Source organism: Ctenopharyngodon idella, chromosome 3, assembly GCF_019924925.1.
Source record: "Ctenopharyngodon idella isolate HZGC_01 chromosome 3, HZGC01, whole genome shotgun sequence".
Classification (NCBI taxonomy): Eukaryota; Metazoa; Chordata; class Actinopteri; order Cypriniformes; family Xenocyprididae; genus Ctenopharyngodon; species Ctenopharyngodon idella.
In genome coordinates this window covers 24,651,677-24,669,851 of record NC_067222.1, presented here as the reverse complement: position 1 = coordinate 24,669,851, position 18,175 = coordinate 24,651,677, and the positions used below count along the sequence as shown (strand labels likewise).

General features: G+C 38.8%; 1 protein-coding gene across 2 annotated transcripts; it reads right to left on the bottom strand.

Annotated features, from left to right (window-relative positions):
• Nucleotides 1-122: 122 nt before the first annotated feature.
• sh2b1 (SH2B adaptor protein 1) lies at nt 123-16,885 on the bottom strand. 2 transcript variants are annotated; one of them, XM_051887747.1, is made up of 11 exons: nt 16,514-16,883; nt 16,211-16,251; nt 13,476-15,539; nt 12,916-13,017; nt 12,356-12,447; nt 12,113-12,198; nt 11,693-11,845; nt 6,698-6,909; nt 5,815-5,989; nt 3,656-3,746; nt 1,879-2,144 (listed from the first exon to the last, which is right to left on the bottom strand). In XM_051887747.1, exons 3-11 carry the CDS (start codon nt 15,150-15,152, stop codon nt 2,123-2,125), a joined length of 2,610 nt encoding a protein of 869 aa, XP_051743707.1. In that variant the 5' UTR covers nt 15,153-15,539; nt 16,211-16,251; nt 16,514-16,883; the 3' UTR covers nt 1,879-2,122. The 2 variants fall into 2 exon arrangements, with proteins under 2 accessions (XP_051743706.1, XP_051743707.1); XM_051887746.1 differs by lacking the exon at nt 3,656-3,746 and having other exon boundaries at nt 123-2,144; nt 16,514-16,885.
• Between the last annotated feature and the right edge of the window lie 1,290 nt (nt 16,886-18,175).

The window sequence follows — 18,175 nt, the reverse complement described above, 5'->3', positions numbered from 1 at the left end:
GTAGAAGAATCGCTTATACTTTTGTGAAGAAAAGTGCAATTAAATCCATTTTTATCTATCTATCTATCTATCTATCTATCTATCTATCTATCTATCATAATTACACAAACACAACTCAGACATATTGTTTCAGTATAATTATATTATTATCATATCATCATCATCATCGTCATCATCATCATTTAATTCAATGCAGTACCTGAAACTCTAATTACACAGAGTGGGCAACAGTGTCCACCTTAACACACGGTCCCAGCACAGACAGACAGAAGAGAAGAGAAAAGAGAGAGAAGGCACAATAAGAGGTTTAAATAAAGGGTAAAAGGGAGGAGCACAGGGCAAATGGATAGAGAACAAATCATACTGAATGATCTGTAGGATCAAGAGAACAACCAAAATAGCTGAGACAGGATAAGAGAAATGAAACAAAAACAAGACAGATGCAGGCACTGAACTGGATGGCAGACATTGCAAAAAGACTGATTGAGGCACAAAATCAAGAAATGACTGGCACAAAACAAGAGGGAATGACAACAACACGAAAAGGCACAAGAAGAAGGGGGCTCTTTATCTTTATCTCTTTTTTTTTTTCCTTTTCAAAAGTTTGCCTGAAATCTGTGGAAAGTTTGAAGGTGACAGCAGTGGGATAGAGTGAGATTAGAAGAGATATAAAAAGGCACAAAAAATTAGAAACAGAAAACAGATTTTGGAGAATATTATGTGTTCATATAGTAAACAACAAAAATAAAGGCATTTTGAAAAATAATAATAATAATAATACTATTATTTGGACAATTATTAAATTCATTATTATCATCATCGTCAGTTATTATTATCATTTTCATACTCAATAACATTTTTTCTTTAAATGAAAGACATTCTCTCTCCCTCCTCTGGACTCTAGCTTTGAAATTAATGCACAATAAAATAAATTTAACAAAGAATGTAAAGCTAAAAGGAAGGGTAGGATGTAAAGACAGAGAGCGAGAGAGAGGGAGAGCAGAGGAGCTGGGTGACAGATCAGGACTCTGAGGTAATAATGGAGTCTATGGAGATGTTTAATATGGTAATTAACCTTAAGAAGTAATACTAATGGACTTCAGAGGACTGGGCTTGCTTTTTTTTTTCTTTTCTTTTTTTTTTTTTGGCAAAACTGGACATTGTTAAGCCCAAGGCAATGCCTTCTACTGAACTACCAAAATCAGTACAACTGAAATGAACAGGAAAGAAGAAAAGTACTTTTCGACATTCGTAGTTTGTCAGTGGCAGAACAAAAAGAAAACAAAACAACTAAAAACGTTCCAGTAATAATAATAATAATAATAATAATAATAATAACAACAACAAGAGTGCTGGTGGGTAACAATCTCTGAAAAAGTAAAAATATCCGCTCACCTGAGGGAAAAAAAAAACTCCTTTTGTATAAGTGCGAAGGGTCAAATACTAGACATCTGAATGAATGTAATGACTCGAAGGACTCTTCAAGAAATAAGTTGCTAAAAACACGACACCAGCTCAGTGGCGGCGCTGACACTGTCGTACCTTCCTATGCAGCAGCAGCACCAGAGGAGGAACCTTCGCACTGACAAACACTGGAGAACCAATTAGTAAAAGCTGACCAACATTTTTACAATGCACTTCCAATTTAGTGTAGTACCGTTACTTAGTGTTTTAAAGATGTACCGTCAGTATCATATATGCTTATTCGTTTGGGTGTCTCTCTCTCTCTTTCTCTCCATCTCTCTCTCACAACGTGAAAGCTCATGTTTAATAGTGTTAATAACTCAGTCGCGTGACCCCTCAGTTCTTCCGCTGGAGAATACTGAAAATACTGATTGTGAAGGGCTCTCCTCTTCCTCCTCTATCCCACCTCGTGGTTTTCCCCTTTTAGAAGAAGGAGTACTGGTTGTCGATGGCTCTCGCCCTCCCTCCTTCCCTCTCCTCGCCCTCCACCCCTTCCAGCTGGAGGAGCGGCGGCTCCCGCTCGCGTTCCTCGCACTCTTCTGCCCCGCTGCTCGCTCCGCCTCCTCCGGCGGCTTCCGATTCGCTCCCTCGTTCCTGCGGCGGGGTCGGGGGCGGAGGGCGTCCGGGAGGCAGAGGGGGAGGAGGTGGCTGAGGAGGACTACGGGGTCTGCTGGTCAAGTCTGAGAACAGCGATAGAGAGGAGAACCAGTACAGGAGGAGAGAGGGATGAGAATTAAATGTGACAAAAAAAATTATGAGAGTAATGACATTAAGATGCAAGATACACAAAGTTTGACAGCTATGACACATGCTAGTAATGGAATTGGTCAACACATTGCACAGACTGTTTACACCCTGCCTCCACTAAACAGCAGTAAAGAGTCATCGATTGATAAATCGCTGCTCATTCGTTACATACGGACTCTTTGAAACATCTTCTAATCCTGAATCATGTTTATATGGAGACAGAGCGCACTGTCTATAAATGTGTGACATTCAGTAAAGATTACGATTAACGCCGGCTATAGTGAGCAAATGTTCAATGAAAGTGTTACCCTGAGACACACATTTCAGGATGGATGTGTGCAACTGAAACCCAGCTGTGAATGAGGAAGTTAAGCAGACAGATGTGCGCTGAAGTGAACGGATGACCTGTCGCTACTCTTTTTCTGTCTTATTCTAACAAGCATCCTCTATTCTTCAAAATGTTTCCCACAATTTACTCTTTCATCTGCTGTCCCAGTCCTTAAATCAAAATGGACCCTATTTACATTCGCAATACAGTTTCACGGTCTTATTATGCAAATGTAAAAAACTGAATGTTTTCTATATTTGCATAATTTGGGAAAACGAAGTAGCTCTGTACCTCAGGAATGATTTGCCTGATGACTCACTTTGATGATCCAGTCCAGTCATGCCCTAACATTTTTCTCATTTGAATATACCATTTCACTGGAAGTATATACACTATTACCAAAAGTTTGGGGTCAGTAAGATTTAAAAAAAAAGAAACTAATACTTTTATTCAGCAAAGGCGCATTAAATTGATCAAAAGTAACAGTAAAGACATTTGTCATGTTACAAAAGATTTCAAATAAACGCTATTCTATTGAACTTTCCATTCATCACAGAAAAAAAAAAAAAAAAGTTTCCATAAAATTACACAACTGCGGCACAACTGTTTTCAAAATTGATAATAAGATGTTTGATCAAATCATCATATTAGAGTGATTTCTGAAGGATCATGTGACACTGAAGACTGGAGTAATGATGCTAATTCAGCTTTAACATCACAGGAATAAATTACATTTTAAAATATATTCCAATAGAAATAGAAAATTATAATATTTCACAATATTACTCTTTTTACCGTATTTTTGATCAATAAATGCAGCCTTGGTGAGCAGAAGAGACTTCTATCAAAAACATCTTACCGTCCCCAAACTTTTGAACGGTACAGTAATTAACGAAAGTTAAAAGGGTTGTAACTTTATAAGTTTTACATGACAATTTTCTTCCTTTTTCTGACACTTAGAGTCAAACAAGCTGTTTTTGGTACTGTACCTTTAATGTTTTTATGTGTAAATGACCTTTGTTATAATTGGCTAACGCCCATGTACCGGCATGACCTTATTTCCTTCTTTCAGACCTTCTCTGTCTATTTCTCTCTGTTGAATCTGGTCTCACTTACACACAGTCAGAGATGGGGGTTGATGGAGAGTCGGGGTGGCGCGTGGTGATGACATCACAGACTGTGGGGCGGCTGCCTGCCCTTTCCCGGCCTGCGAAGATGACCCAACGACAAACAACAACAAAAACAGCCAATCAGAGCTCTGATATGCACTATGGGAAAGGCCAGAGGATGAAGCAGGGCAACAGAAGGGACAGTACAGTATGGATTAGTGTGTGACTGAAAATCAAAATGAAGGAAGGCATAGGTGATGGAAGGGAAATCGATTTGTCTGAAAGAAGTATGGAGGATAGTAGAAGAATAGTAGAAAAGATGCAGTGATAGAAAAGAATAGATAGAGCGTTTAGAGGAGATCTAAAATGGATCATTATGAGGAAATAGTAGGTAAGGTGAATGTCTGGGGGGAGGGTCATATGTCATGTCAAGCACACAGAAATCACATTAGGAGACAATCATTGTCAAAAAAAACAAAAGCAAAGCCATGCACAGCAGTCTCTGGCAGCAGCGATGGATCTGTGTGTGCACGAGTAGTTGTAGCAGATGCTTGCACAAAGTGTCCTTTCAAAAGCATGCTGTGACAGGAAGTGATCTCACACACAGGGTGATCCCACATTTAGTCATTTCTCTGTGACAGGTGCAAACAACTCATGCAGTGGCCATGTTGTTTATGAATACACACACATACACAAATACACATACGATCACTCTCCAGATTCATCCCACTCACATGACACACACAAGCTCGGTGCCAAAGACCGTGTGCGTCGCTAAAATCAACGCAGTATTCAAGAATCTAAATGACAGAAGCTAAACGCCTTCTAAGAAATCTTTCTTGTTATTTTGTTCTCTTCGTGGGCCCACCGGGATCTCCCCCAAAACAGCTGTTTAACTTAACATTTATGTCTTTATTAGGGCTGTCAATTGATTAAAATATTTTATCATTGTTAATACAGTCACATTATTCTCACTTACAAAAAACGAGTGTAATTCTCAAATGGTATCAAAATGCACAAGAAATGCAAACATATGATAAAATATGATATCATTCAATAATAAAACAACTTGAAACACTTCATGGATGTGATGTCACATTTGTGAAGGTGCAGACTGGTGTACGTATTAACATTTCTATGCGATTCACTCGTGGGTGATATTTCACTTATTGAGAATCAATGATAATTGAATTTCACCATATTACAAATGAAAATGACTTTACTTTTGGAAAATATGTTATCTGGATTTCATTTATAAATAAATGACCTACAAAGAGGGTCTTGGTCTCTGCTATCCACCTTATTTTTCATGTAAGAGCGGGCGCAGCCATTTCTAAATTGAGTATGTCTGGCTTCCGGTCTCATCTGCTTCGTTATTTTTAGCTGTAGAAAACAGCTTGTTATGCTGGTAAACTGGTGTTTTTATTACCATATTATTTTTATGTATTGTTGTAATTATATTCCAACTGGTTTGTAACGCAAATAGTTTTACCATTTACTGCACTTTGTTATTATTCTAGTTATTCACCTATAGCGGTTAATGAATCGGAAGTCTCACACATTCACAGAAAACAGTTTTCTTCTGCAGTGCAAAATAAGGTGACTTGGAGTTCAAATCTGTTTCAATCAGCTTTGAAGTTTCAAGCAGTTTCTAAAAATCACTCAGAACAGAATTAATAAATTAAATCAAGTAATATAAATGCTAACAACAGTAGAACATTGTTAAACATTTACTCACAACAGCTAAATTTGAAAAAACCATGTATAATCAAGTGTATAAAATATCAGTAAGTGCTGATGTAGTACAATGTATTTTTTTATCTTCCATATTTGTTTGAAAAGAGACAGGTTCTCCAGTACTGTGGATACCCAATTTTAACATCAAGGGTGAGAACATTTTGCTTTCAAAATATGAAGTAAAATTGGCCCCCATGCTGCTGCTGTAATATGTCTATGATTAAGTTTTTTTTTTTTTAATTTTAATAAGTCTTAGATATATAGTGAGTGTATTTATATCTATTTTTAACCCAATCAGCTGTTCTGAGGGAGATGCAAGAGGCACCTCTGATCACTTACCGGACCGTCATCTAAAAATGCAGAATTTCCCTGTTATTTACACTCTGTTGTAAACTTTCATGCCTTAAAGCTGAGCCCAACCTTCCATACCTGGTTGCCGGACATTCGTGGCCCCGACAAAGCTGATGAGGGTGACATCAGAGGCGCCCCCAGATTCCAGGGGAATGGGGTGCACACGGAAATGCTCCAGCATGTCAAAAATGGACTGGAACCAGAGATGCTGCACACGACACTGTCCATCCTCATTCAGGGAGAGACGCAAGTGCTTTGAGGAAAATGCCAGAGCAGAAGGAAGAGGTATTTATTTCTATTCATCAAGAATCCTGGACATTTAAGAAAAATAAAAATAAATTTATACTTTTATTCAACAGGGAAGCATTAAACTGATCACAAGTGACAGTAAAGACAACTAATTCCAAAAGATTTCTGTTTCAAATAAATGCTGTTCTTTTGAACTTTTTATTATTCAAAGAATCCTAAAAAAGCAGTTGTTTTCACCATAAAATTAAACCACACAACTGTTTTCAACATTGATAATAATAAGAAATGTTTCTTTAGCATCAAATCAGCATAATAGAATGATTTTTGAAGGATCATGTGACACTGACTTTTCAGTAATGACTGCTTTGCATCACAGGAATAAATTACATGTTAAAATATATTTAAAATATTGATCAAATAATTGCAGCACTAATGAGCATAAGTATGGAGCCCCTAAAGGGACATGGTGATTGAAAAAATATGAGATCGGAGAAAAAAATGTATTTCAAAACTTCTGCCTTCGCTCGCACAGCTTTTGCGTTCCCCAGAGAAACTTTGTGTTCCCTCGCAAAGAACTCAAAAGTTTTGTGAGCGAATGCAAAAGCATTGACATACAGTAGTTTTTTGTCTCTTTAGGGGCTCTGTACATAAGAGAAATCTTACCAACCCCAAACCTTCAGTATGTTAAATAAGCATTCCCACACACATTTACCTTTGCTTTGCCCTGGAAGTTGAAGGTGAGGACATACTCCCCACGCCGTGTCTCACTCTGCCGCACAAGGAACACTCCATGGCTGGCCATGCCACCCGCCAGCACCAGCTGGGCCGCCTTAAGACGAGAGAGTGTGCCGTGGAACCACTGACACTCACTCAGAGGATGTTCAACAGTCTCTGACACAGAACCCTCAGAGAACAGGAACGACCCTGAGAAAAAACAGGAAAAAACATGAATTGATCTATCATAAGTGTAAGAGACTCCATCCACATATTTTTATCTAATTTTTGAGATACTGCATAAAAAAAGATGAATGCAAACACAAAGAGGCAAATAAAATTTCCAAAACGACTATAAAAAGTGTGCAAAAAAGTCATGTTACTAAATAATAATGTGTTGGAACAGTATCATCGCACAGCATCTCTATTTACTTAAAGGTGCAGTGTGTAAAAATTAGGATGATCTATTGACAGAAATGCAATATAATATACATAACTATGTAGCATAAAGACCTTACATAATGAACCGTTATGTTTTTATTACCTTAGAATGACCCATTTCTATCTACATACACCACGGGTCCCCCCTCCATGTCAAGTCATCATTTTGCTCCGGCATGTTTCTAGAGTAACCCTAAACCGACAAACTGCTCTACAGAGCAGTGTTTGTTGGTGTTGAATACGCACAAAGTAGTAGTAGTAGTTGTCATCTGGTTTATTAGAAGCAGACCGTTCTTTGTTAGAAGTAAGAAGAAACCTCATTTCTTGACTGGCTACTCTGCGGTCTCAGACAACAACATCTTTGTCTTTGTGTCGGCCACCATAGTAGCTTCTAGTAGTAGCTTCTCTAAAGTGTAGGAGGGGTGAGCATGGCGCTGAGCCGTTGGTTGCAATTCGCAACCTCACTGCAAGATGCCTCTTTATCCAAGACTCAGCTTACTGTATTTATAAGGTATAATTCACCCACAAATGTAACACACTTTTACACACTGCACCTTTAACATCGCAATGAAATGATCTTTTCTTCCATATATCTTCTAACATATATCTATATTTGATGTACATCTAAATAAAACAGATTATAGAAAACAAAATATAGGGAGGACACTTGGTTCCACCAGTTGTTGATTGGATGGTGGCAGATCTGAATGCGAGCTTGCAGTCGACTGTAAGAAAGGGACAGGGTTTAAATTGACTAAATGATTGGAGAAGTCCGGCATACATCACGAGAGAGAAGTCTGTCATTTCACCGGAAGATCAAGTTGTTTTGTTTAAAGGGTTAGTTCACCCAAAAATGAAAATAATGTCATTTATTACTCACCCTCATGTCGTTCTACAGCCCTTAGTTCACCTTCCGGACACAAATTAAGATATTTTTGATTCAATCCGATGGCTTAGTGAGGCCTGCATAGCCAGCAATGGTACTTCATCTCTCAAGATCCATAAAGGTACTAAAAACATATTTAAAACAGTTCGTGTGAGTACAGTGGTTCTACCGTAATATTATAAAGCGATGAGAATATTTTTTGTGCGCCAAAAAAACAAAATAACAATTTTTTAACAATATCTAGTGATGGCCAATTTCATAACACTGCTTCTTGAAGCTTCGGAGCTTTACGAATCAAATCAGTGGATCGGAGCGCCAAAGTCACGTGATTTCAGCAGTTTGGCGGTTTGATACGCGATCCGAATCACTGATTCGACTCAAAAGATTCATAATGCTCTGAAGCAGTGTTTTGAAATCAGCCATCACTAGATATTGTTAAAAAGTCGTTTTTTGTTTTTTTTTGGCGCACAAAAATATTCTCATCGCTTTATAATATTAAGATAGAACCACTGAACTCACACGAACTGTTTCAAATATGTTTTTAGTACATTTATGGATCTTGAGAGAGGAAGTACCATTGCTGTCTGTGTAGGCCTCACCGAGCCATCGGATTTTATCAAAAATATCTTAATTTGTGTTCTAAAGATGAACGAAGGTCTTACAGGTGTAGAACGACATGAGGGTGAGTAATAAATGACATTATTTTCATTTTTGAGTGAACTAACCCTTTAAAGGTACACTATGTAACTTTATTTGTTCAAAATTAACAACATTTAAACAACGAGTCAATACATTATCAATCCTACTTCCAAAATATGTTTTTGTCTTAACCTGATTCACTATGGTAAGCCTATAATAAGTGTTTATATTTTAGACCTAGCAGGACATTTTTTGTGGGAAATTGCGTACATGCGTCACTCACCTGTGCGTGTCTCGTCATATCTGTAAATATAGAAAAGTTGCTCTGGCTACTTTGATGCTTTTATAGTGTGGGAGTGGCATAGGTTAGTTGTCACAACGAGTGAGAAAGGTTGACATGGAGCAGCTAAATCTCAACCCTCCAGGGAATCACCCGTTTAAAAAAAAAAAAAAAAAACGCAAAACAGAGGAGAGTCTGCTGGCAAAAAGAGAACGCAACAGAGCTCGTAACGAAACGAGAATCAACATTGGCTTGACTTTTCAGAGATGGCGAGAACTGAGGGATTTGAAATGTAAGAGCAATGCAGAGATGTTTTATTACTCAACAGGTGAGTATTGAATAGATTGCCATATGTAGCGCTCTAACAGAGTGCATTGTAAAGCATGATCTGTTGTGAAGGGTCATTTTATTATGGTTGTTGTAGCGCTATTCTGGAATCATACCGTGTTTATTCATGGTAGGGGTATAACGATAGATCGTTATCGCGATATGAAAATGCGATGATATATAAACGTATAAACAATATGACTCACGATACAGAGTTAGTTTTATCCAAGACTCAGCTTACTGTATTTATAAGGTATAATTCACCCACAAATGTAAATTCTGTCATCATGTACACACCTATGTCGTTTCAATCCTATAAGATTTTCGTTCAACTTCCAACACAAATTAAGATATTTTTTATGAAACCTGGGAGATTGCTGTCCCTCCATTTAAAGTCCATTCCTCTAAAACTTAAAAGATCCCAAAAAATGTCAAAGGCATCGTAAAAATAATCAATCGAGTAGTCCAAATCTAAGTCTTCTGAAGAGACATGATGGCTTTATATGGTGAACAGATTTAAAACGATGCGCATACCGTAGTAAACACGAACATTCAAATGTTTGCGTGATGTGCGAAAACAACATGAGAGTGAGTAAATGCAGAATTTGCATTTTTGGATGAACTAACCATTTACAGTTTGGGCACATTTTGACATGTTTTCTTGCGATTAGAACTGTGATTGATTGCACTGATCATCTGAAGCACACACACGTTGGAATGGCAGTCCTCAAAGTGAAAGCGCAAACATCATTTAAATCACCATATTACATTTAGTTTTAGTAGTATAATTATTCAAAGCGTTTTAGAGAGGCATACCTAAAGTGGTTTGCGTAACGCCAAGTCTTTAAAATAAGAAAACATTTCAGAATCCTGGATTATAATTCATCATGATTGTCCCAAAGCCTTGTTAATGTGCATAAAGACTTCATCCTACTCTTTAAGATTGTACATTTTAATATTAGTAACAGTGCTAATAGTATAAAAGTTAGATGCCAAAATATATTATATATTCTTATAGATAATCTGGATTTTTTAAAATACATTTTAAAATCACTGGTCGCCACCTACTGGCATAACAATGTAATACAATCTTTATTTGAAGCATAACATTAGTTTCAAAGGTCATTTACTCATTTTGATCGCTGCTGCAAAATCAGTGTTTATATCTGGCCAGGGTCTGCTAAAATTTGGCAGATGTGCATCATTGTTGCAAGGTGGTTCTTTCCATTTTGGTTCTTGATTTTTACCCCCATTTTACAGGTGTTCATTTCAAACATTTCAAACATTTCAAACTCTGTCATTATGAAATTGCACAGAACATCTTGTGTGTGTAAAAGCAAACTGTTTAATTACGTTGTGGTTATGACAATACAATTTAGTAGAGCTCAACTAAAGTTGTATTCGTTGGCAAAATGTAATGTTAGTAGCATTATACAAGTTTTTTTTTTTTGAAAAGTAAGTTTGATTTGGTAGAAATAACACTAACAAAGTTAAGATCAAAACAAGGCAGCCATGCCAGGCTTATTAACAGTCCCAAGCTTTACATATCAATACTTATGCCAATTAAATTAAAGTTATCATAACACTACTTTACGAGATTCTTACGTTAAGGCATGCGGGCAGAGCTAGCAGAGATGGCTCTCTTCAGTCGTGAATTCACACTTCCCAGGAGCGTTGCACGTGGTGGAGGTCGGAGTTTTTTTTTTTATTTTGGACAAGTGATTCTCATGACCCTGTCCAAAGACTGTCTCTTTCTCATCATATCTATGCAAATCTCATAGGTGACCAATATTGATCTCAAAAAGGTGAATTGTCACCGAAAGGTGAGGAGTTTGCATCTATGCTTAAAATAATCGCAATAGTATTGTATTGGGAGTTCAGTATCGCAATTTGTATCGAATCGTGACATGAGTGTATCGTTACACCCCTAATTAATATTATAGCTACAGTAACGTCTTGACTTCTTCTGCAAAATGTATGCGGTTTTGTTTTTTTTAACATAGTGTACCTTTAAGTTACTTATAAGAAAGATTATGAGGTTAAAAAAAAAAAAAAAAAAAAAAAAAAAGGAAAACATATGCAAGGATAAATCATTAACAATAAGAGCAAAAAGATGCATTTAAAAAAATAGATGGGGTGAATTTTCATTTCATGCTGACTTTAATAGAATAGTGGCTTTTCCAGTGGCTAAAACTTCCTGAAAGTGATTATTTTGTTTTCTGAACACATGGGATGGAAATTCTGCTTTATTTGCAAATTGTTTCCTCAAAATTCCAGTTTTTCAATTAAATAAGCAACTTGGATGAAAACACTGACTTCTTTGCTTCATTTAATCATTAAATGTTTACAAAAGCAATAAAATGTTATCAGGATTAGGGTAATGTAGATGTCATGTGTGTGTGTTTAGTGTAGCATGGTACCTGTGGCATCAGGAGTTTCAGCAAAAGGTGTGCCAAGACCGGCTCCACCCCCACTAAGCAGTCGACTGTCTGATTCGTCAAGAGGGGCACGGGGTGGTAACTCAGGAGGTAGAGGCTCCAGCTGGGGAGAACCACCAACTCCACCATAGCAAACTATAGTGAAAACACATCAAATACCTGAAACATCACCATCTGTAGTTACTGTTAAATAGCTGTATTCATTTTTACGGCAAAATATAAATATTTCAATTCCAGATCAGATGTTTTTAATACTTCTCTTAATCACATAATCACCAGTTTGAGATTTGTGGGCTCATTCTAACACTGACAGACATCATGTAAGTAAGCACATGTCCCATTACACATACTGTCCTGAATGCAGCTGACCACATCATGGTGACATCATCTCCAAACGCTTACCTTGAGACAGGCGGTCGCTGAATTCTGGCGTTACGCTGAGGTCGGTGAGGGCACTGCCACACACGCCCTCAACATCCTCTTGCTCACTGATGAGAAGGGTCAACGAGTACATTTGAGATCATTGCTGAGCTTTGATTGTCACATGGTGTTTTGCACGTAAGCAAGCTACTAAGAACGATCTCATAATAACCTTTCCATACACAAAGTGCTTTCTCTATTTAATGATTCGAAACAAAGGCCTACCTCAAACAAATGGCGTTTCTGATGTCACTGAGCCAAGCTCTCATCTGAACCGCATCTCTGGTCTCGATCACGTACTGCGCCTGACCTTCCAACTGAGAAAAACAAGAAGAGATCAAATGTGCAGATGTTCAACGTGTACAGTTTTCAATGATTAGGATCTTTGAGACTGGTGCAACAACACAGGATGCAACTAAATGCAAAGTGAACTACAATCACAGCTATGAATAAATTCTTTTAAATTCACCAAAGTCGTTTATTAGATTACATTTATATAAAAAGTTATTTAGTGATTGTGACCATGTCGTCATGAATGAGATTCATTAAGTGTGTTTTTAATTCATTTACAACATATCTGTTTCATTCTGTAATTTATCTATATAACAGATCAGGAAGGAACAACAAAGCTCTACAAGTATGGCATGCATACTGATTAATGAGACATCAGATGACAGTGATAATGTCTTTGATACATATGTAAGTAAAGTTAGGGTAAAGTTCTTACATCCTTATTACAGATTTGACTAACTACTAAAGACACAAATAGAGGTGTCCTGACGTACCTGTAGAAGGAAGGTGTTCTCTTTGTCTGGCACCTCTATAGCTGTAGTGCTCCTCACGTCAACAATAGAGCCGCATGGGACAGTCAGTCTGGGCTTGGAGGACTGGAAGTATTCAAAATAAATATGTCAAAATATATAGATTATTTATAACTTAAATTAAACTTGTCAGCTGGTACTTTATTATAACGTATCATTATTATTCATAATATTCCTGACTAATAATACTAATACAAATAAATAAATATACAGTACCGTTCAAAATTTTGTGGTCAGTGATATTTTTTTAAAGAATACTTTTATTCAGCAGGGACGCATTAAACTGAACAACAGGAATAAGTTACATTTTAAAATATATTCAAATAGAAAACTTATTGAAAAAACATTTCTCAAAATTACTGTTTTACTGTATTTTTGATCAAATAAATGGTGAGCACAGCAGACTTTTAAAAACATTAAAACATCTCACTGACCCCAAACTTATGAACGATAGCACGTATATAAAATATATGTCACTAAAAATTTCCACACAATTTACATTTAGCAGAAATCCTGTCACTCACTTTAGGTGGGATGTAAAACTCCAGGAAATACTCCAGCCCTCCATCCCCTCCATCCTTATCTCGTTCTTTCAGAACTAGACGGCACTTGTGCCAACGCATGCCCCGTCCGCCTGCAGCTCCCCCGGTGGCCGTGGGATGCCCTGACAGTGTGCTGTCCGTGCCGTGGTGCAGCAGTCCAAAGGAAAAGCCTGGGAAACCATGAGTGCTGGCGAACTCATCCGAAGACGAGCACACGGTCACACCACCCTCCCGTACCAGCCTACCCATCTTCCTGGGGGCGCTGATGCTGCTTGGTGGTAGTGCCGAGGGGGACACGGCAGATGAAGGTGGAGCTGCGGCAGACAGAGTCGGTGGCGGTGAGCGAGACAGTCGCAGTTTCTCCAACCGGTGACTCCATTTCTCCTTTTCCCCATCGCCGTTGCTCCTCCGCCAGTCACGGGCCTCGGAAAGCGAAAGGGAGGTGGCGCTACTGGAGGACGATGGGGGCAACGAAGAGGATGATGAGTGAGGTAGGGAAAGGGGAAGGGAGAGAGACACAGGGAGAGAAGCGGGAACACCCTGCGAGCCGGAGTTCCTCTTGCCATCTTGAAGGCCTGTAGTGTAGCTGTAACTGGAAGGAAGAGGGTTGACGTTACCCACGCTGCAGTTCTGAGGGGAATCGCTGGAGGAGCTGCGCCAGTGCAAGATACCTCGCACGCTACCTCTGACACTGCGGCCCACGCTGCGCAGAGAGAACCGCTTTTTTAGTTTATTTTTGGAGTTACCCCCAATGGGTGTCCCATTACCTTTTGAACCAGAAGTTGCTGGTGTGCCAGAGGGGTTGGGGCATGTCGGAGTCTGGCTGAGATCGGCTCTTTCCGAGGTCAACTCACTCTCGCCCTCATCGTCCCTTCCTACTACGTCCGTCTCCACCTCCTCTCCAGCCACGGGCCCCGCCCAGCTGTCCTCCTCTTCCTCCAGGTCATTGTAGCCAGATGGATTGTGTTTGACTACAATTCCCCTCTCCTCCCTCCGCCCATTATTCCCGCCCATAGAGGAAGAGCACGATGAAGAAGAGGATGGTGGGAGAATCTGCGTATGGGCATACAAATCCTGAAACGCTCCTGTATTCTGGAATCGTTCCATGCCGCGGCCTTCCTGGGTCAAGATCGGTTTGGGCATAGCCCGTGTGTGAGTGGGCGGGCAGGGGGTGGCGGCCTCTGGTGGCAGCAGGGACGGAGATGCTGCATCCTCCTCCAGCGACATAATGTCCGATTGGGCGACCCAGTTCACCGTTCCTTCCCTACCGACTCCTGTCCCCTCAAGCTCACTCTCAAAATGACGAACAAATCTATCAGTGAAGCGGCGGCAAAAAGCAGCAGCTGAATCAGGGGAGTAATGCGGGTTCTCCTGCAGGAAGGCCCGGAAATGGCGGGCGAAGTCACCGGCAGCAACCCGGGCATGGAGCTCACAGAACTCGGTCCAACTAAGGCAGGGAGACGGAGATGGTGTGGGTGTGTCAGACAATGATGACAAGGGCTGACTGACAGGAGTTGGAGGAGGCAAAGGTGGGGGTCTTGTGGAGAGGGGCAACAATGATGGAGATGGAGGAGAAGGCGATGGAGACGGGGACGGCGGAAGGGGAGATGAATTAGCTGCAGCCCGCGGGCTGGGCGGGGTTAAGAGGGAGCCGTTCATGACTGACTAATAAGTGAGCAATTGAAGACCAAACGATCATCAAAGACGTCAGGATCGTTGTGATCTACGTGTGTATGGGGAAAGCGAAATCTGTTCATCGGGCTACGGTTTTACAATTGACATGAATTCAGAAAAACTGACTGAAAAATGTGGCCTGACAATGACTAGTAATTGTCTTCCCCCATTTAAAAAAAAAAGATTTGACTCTGTAATGTCAACGTTTGGTGCTCTAAAATAGCTCACATTCTACATAAAATAATATGTGTAAATGTATGTATGGCGAGTAACACTAAAACATGTCAAAAGCAGCAGGCTGAGCTGATGTTAGTTCTCAGGTGGTCTCCAGATTTAAGGCTTTGCGAGGATCCTGCGGTAGGGATTTGTGACCTAAATGATGAATAAATAGAGAAAAAATAGGTAAATTATTTTTAAAATAAGTTATTTTTGACAAATTGTAATAATAAATAATAATTACAATACAGTCTTAACAAAAACAAACTATTCAAATATAGAAATTGTAACAATATTGTAGTTAAAGGGATGGTTTATCCAAAAATGGAAATTCTGTCATCCTTTACCCACTCTCATGGTGTTACAAAACTGTACACGGAGATGGCAGAATGACAACTTGTCATTCTTGTTAAAAGTGAATAGAAACTAGGCTGTTTTCTGCCTAACATCTCTTTTTGTAGTCCACAGAAGAAATTCATACAGGTTTGGAAACATCATCAAAAAGTGAATAAATGATCAGAGATTTTAAATATACATTATACTGTGACATTTATAAGTTTTAACTATCATGCATGAAGCATGAATGGAAGCGTTGTTTTCCTTTGAGTTGTGAGACCCAAAAATCCACCTGATATCTGAAGAACGTGCTGAGCGCTAATTTTTTTCCATTTATTTTTTATTGAACCATATAGAAGCAAGAAATGGAGCTTCTTGAGCATTTGAACTCAAACTAATCGAAACCAAGCCACTGATATGAAACCGGTTTAGACGATTTACATGAGCAGAAGATGTAGAAATGATGCTCATAAGCCCCGATGATAACTCACCATCTTCAGGCCAGTGTGTAACTCGAAGCCGGTGCAGTTAGCTATAAAGAAAAACACATAAAGCGTAAAGGCCTGTCAGTTGTAGCTACAATAAAATTATGCGATATGGGAAAACATACAAGGTCTAACAACACCTTTCGCCTAGTTAGCTGTCTGACACAAGTTTGTCATAATACGCTCTCACGCTGATAATGTCAACACACCAAGCTAACTCGGGCTAGCCAGTTAACTTTAGCTCATAAAACGCTGGCTAATTTGCTAACAATATTATGCAATAGAAAATAAAATGTTATATTAACTCACCTTTTTGCACAAAAGACGCAATTTGTTCGCTGGCGTGAATGAAATTCTAAAAAGTTTAAGTGCAAATATTGAACTAGCCTGGTGCTAACTAGCTAACCCAGCACTGCTAATAAATTATCAAGTTTGAGCTGCTGGTCAGCTAGCTGGCTGTATTGCTAAGCAGGCAGTTTGTCTGCCAATGTTAACACTAACATTCATTCCTCTCCGTCTTGCTGTCCCCCGTTGATGCTAAACTTATTGATGAATCATATGGTATCTATTTATTCATAAAGGCTTTGCAACTGCTCTTGTTGCAGGTATATGAATATTTCTCTGCCTGCTGTCCCAATCAGTCTCTCGCGATATAGTGGGAGAGGGTGTAGGTTGGGGGGACAGGGAGAGTAGGAGAAGGGGGATTTTCAATGAGAGGAAAAATCTGAGGAAGAGGGATGTGCACTTTTTGGAGGAGCCACATTGGATAGTTGTGAAAAAAAGTAAAACAAGGATGGATGTTGCTCCGGCTTATGGCTGAGTCATATGTTTGGAGGCTGTAATACACTGAACTTGAGGTTGTTTCTTGATTATTCTAGTGGGAGAATCTGTGCTCACTGAAAGCCGAGGACTGGAAAATGAGAAATGCTATGTGAAAAATGTATAAAATAATAACAATTGAGCCCATAATATTTTCATAAAGTACATATTGTGAGTTAAAAATATATATAGAATTTTTTAACGGCAAAAAATCCTCATAACATTTAAGACAATTTATAACAGCGGTGATCATTTGTTGCATGTAATTCCTGTTTCACTGTTCTTGTCTCTAGAACTATCTGAATCTTCCTGGATCTCTAGTTAGTACGAGTGAAAGGCACAAGTACTGCTTGCAAAAGGCATAGAGATGAGCAGTGACTATAAACAGCCAGCTGCACATTTTCCAAAATGTTCAAAAGTGACTTGTAAATAATAATAATAAAAAAAATAATTGTTTACCAATGTAATTGTAGCACTTAAGAATGATGGACTTCAAGAAAATGTCATAGATGGTCTCATAATTATGAGAAACTATGGCATTAAGTTTGAACTGCCTGTCAACCCGTTAGATGAGGTACAGGACTGTGCAAATTTTATTTTCCTCCAAAAATTCCTAGTTGTAACTGTCCTGCAACAGACATTTTGGGCCTGTTTGCTTCCACTCCCCCTTTCACGTCCTGTGTATTCAGAGTCTGTGTTTCTGTGTACCCAAAAAATTTGCAGGAAAACGTCAATAGAATATTCTGTTTATTTTGTTTACATCAAAGAGGCAAGGAATTTGTGCTCCAAAGAGCAATAAAGCACAAATAAACATTCATTAGACTTAAATAGCCTATAAGAATACTTTCTTCTCCTCACACAGTATTGCAGTCTCCCAGATGAGTAGCACAAAAAGCGTCCACTGCTTTAAAATACAATATTCTTTAGGCATAGTTTATGATGATGAGCTTGTATCATCATCAGAGATCAGTAGGGCTCTGTGACTGTGCTGTACATTCAATGGTAAATATGACAATCAAAGAAGGTTTCTACACTGTAAAAAAAGAATGGTTGATTTAAATTAAAAAAGTAAGTTACCTGGGTGACTTAAAATTCTGAGTTCATTGAAATTAAAAAATTGAGTTAATACAATGAAGGCGATTGGTTTAATAA

What these genes read in the sequence shown, in the direction of transcription:
- sh2b1 (XM_051887746.1), bottom strand. Translation starts at nt 15,152, where the DNA reads ATGAACGGCTCCCTCTTAACCCCGCCCAGCCCGCGGGCTGCAGCTAAT. An exon ending in AGAACACCTTCCTTCTACAG is followed by an intron (nt 12,448 to 12,915) that starts GTACGTCAGGAC and finishes TGTTTTTCTCAG; the next exon opens with TTGGAAGGTCAGGCGCAGTA. An exon ending in CACGAATGTCCGGCAACCAG is followed by an intron (nt 2,145 to 5,814) that starts GTATGGAAGGTT and finishes CGCTGTTCTCAG; the next exon opens with ACTTGACCAGCAGACCCCGT.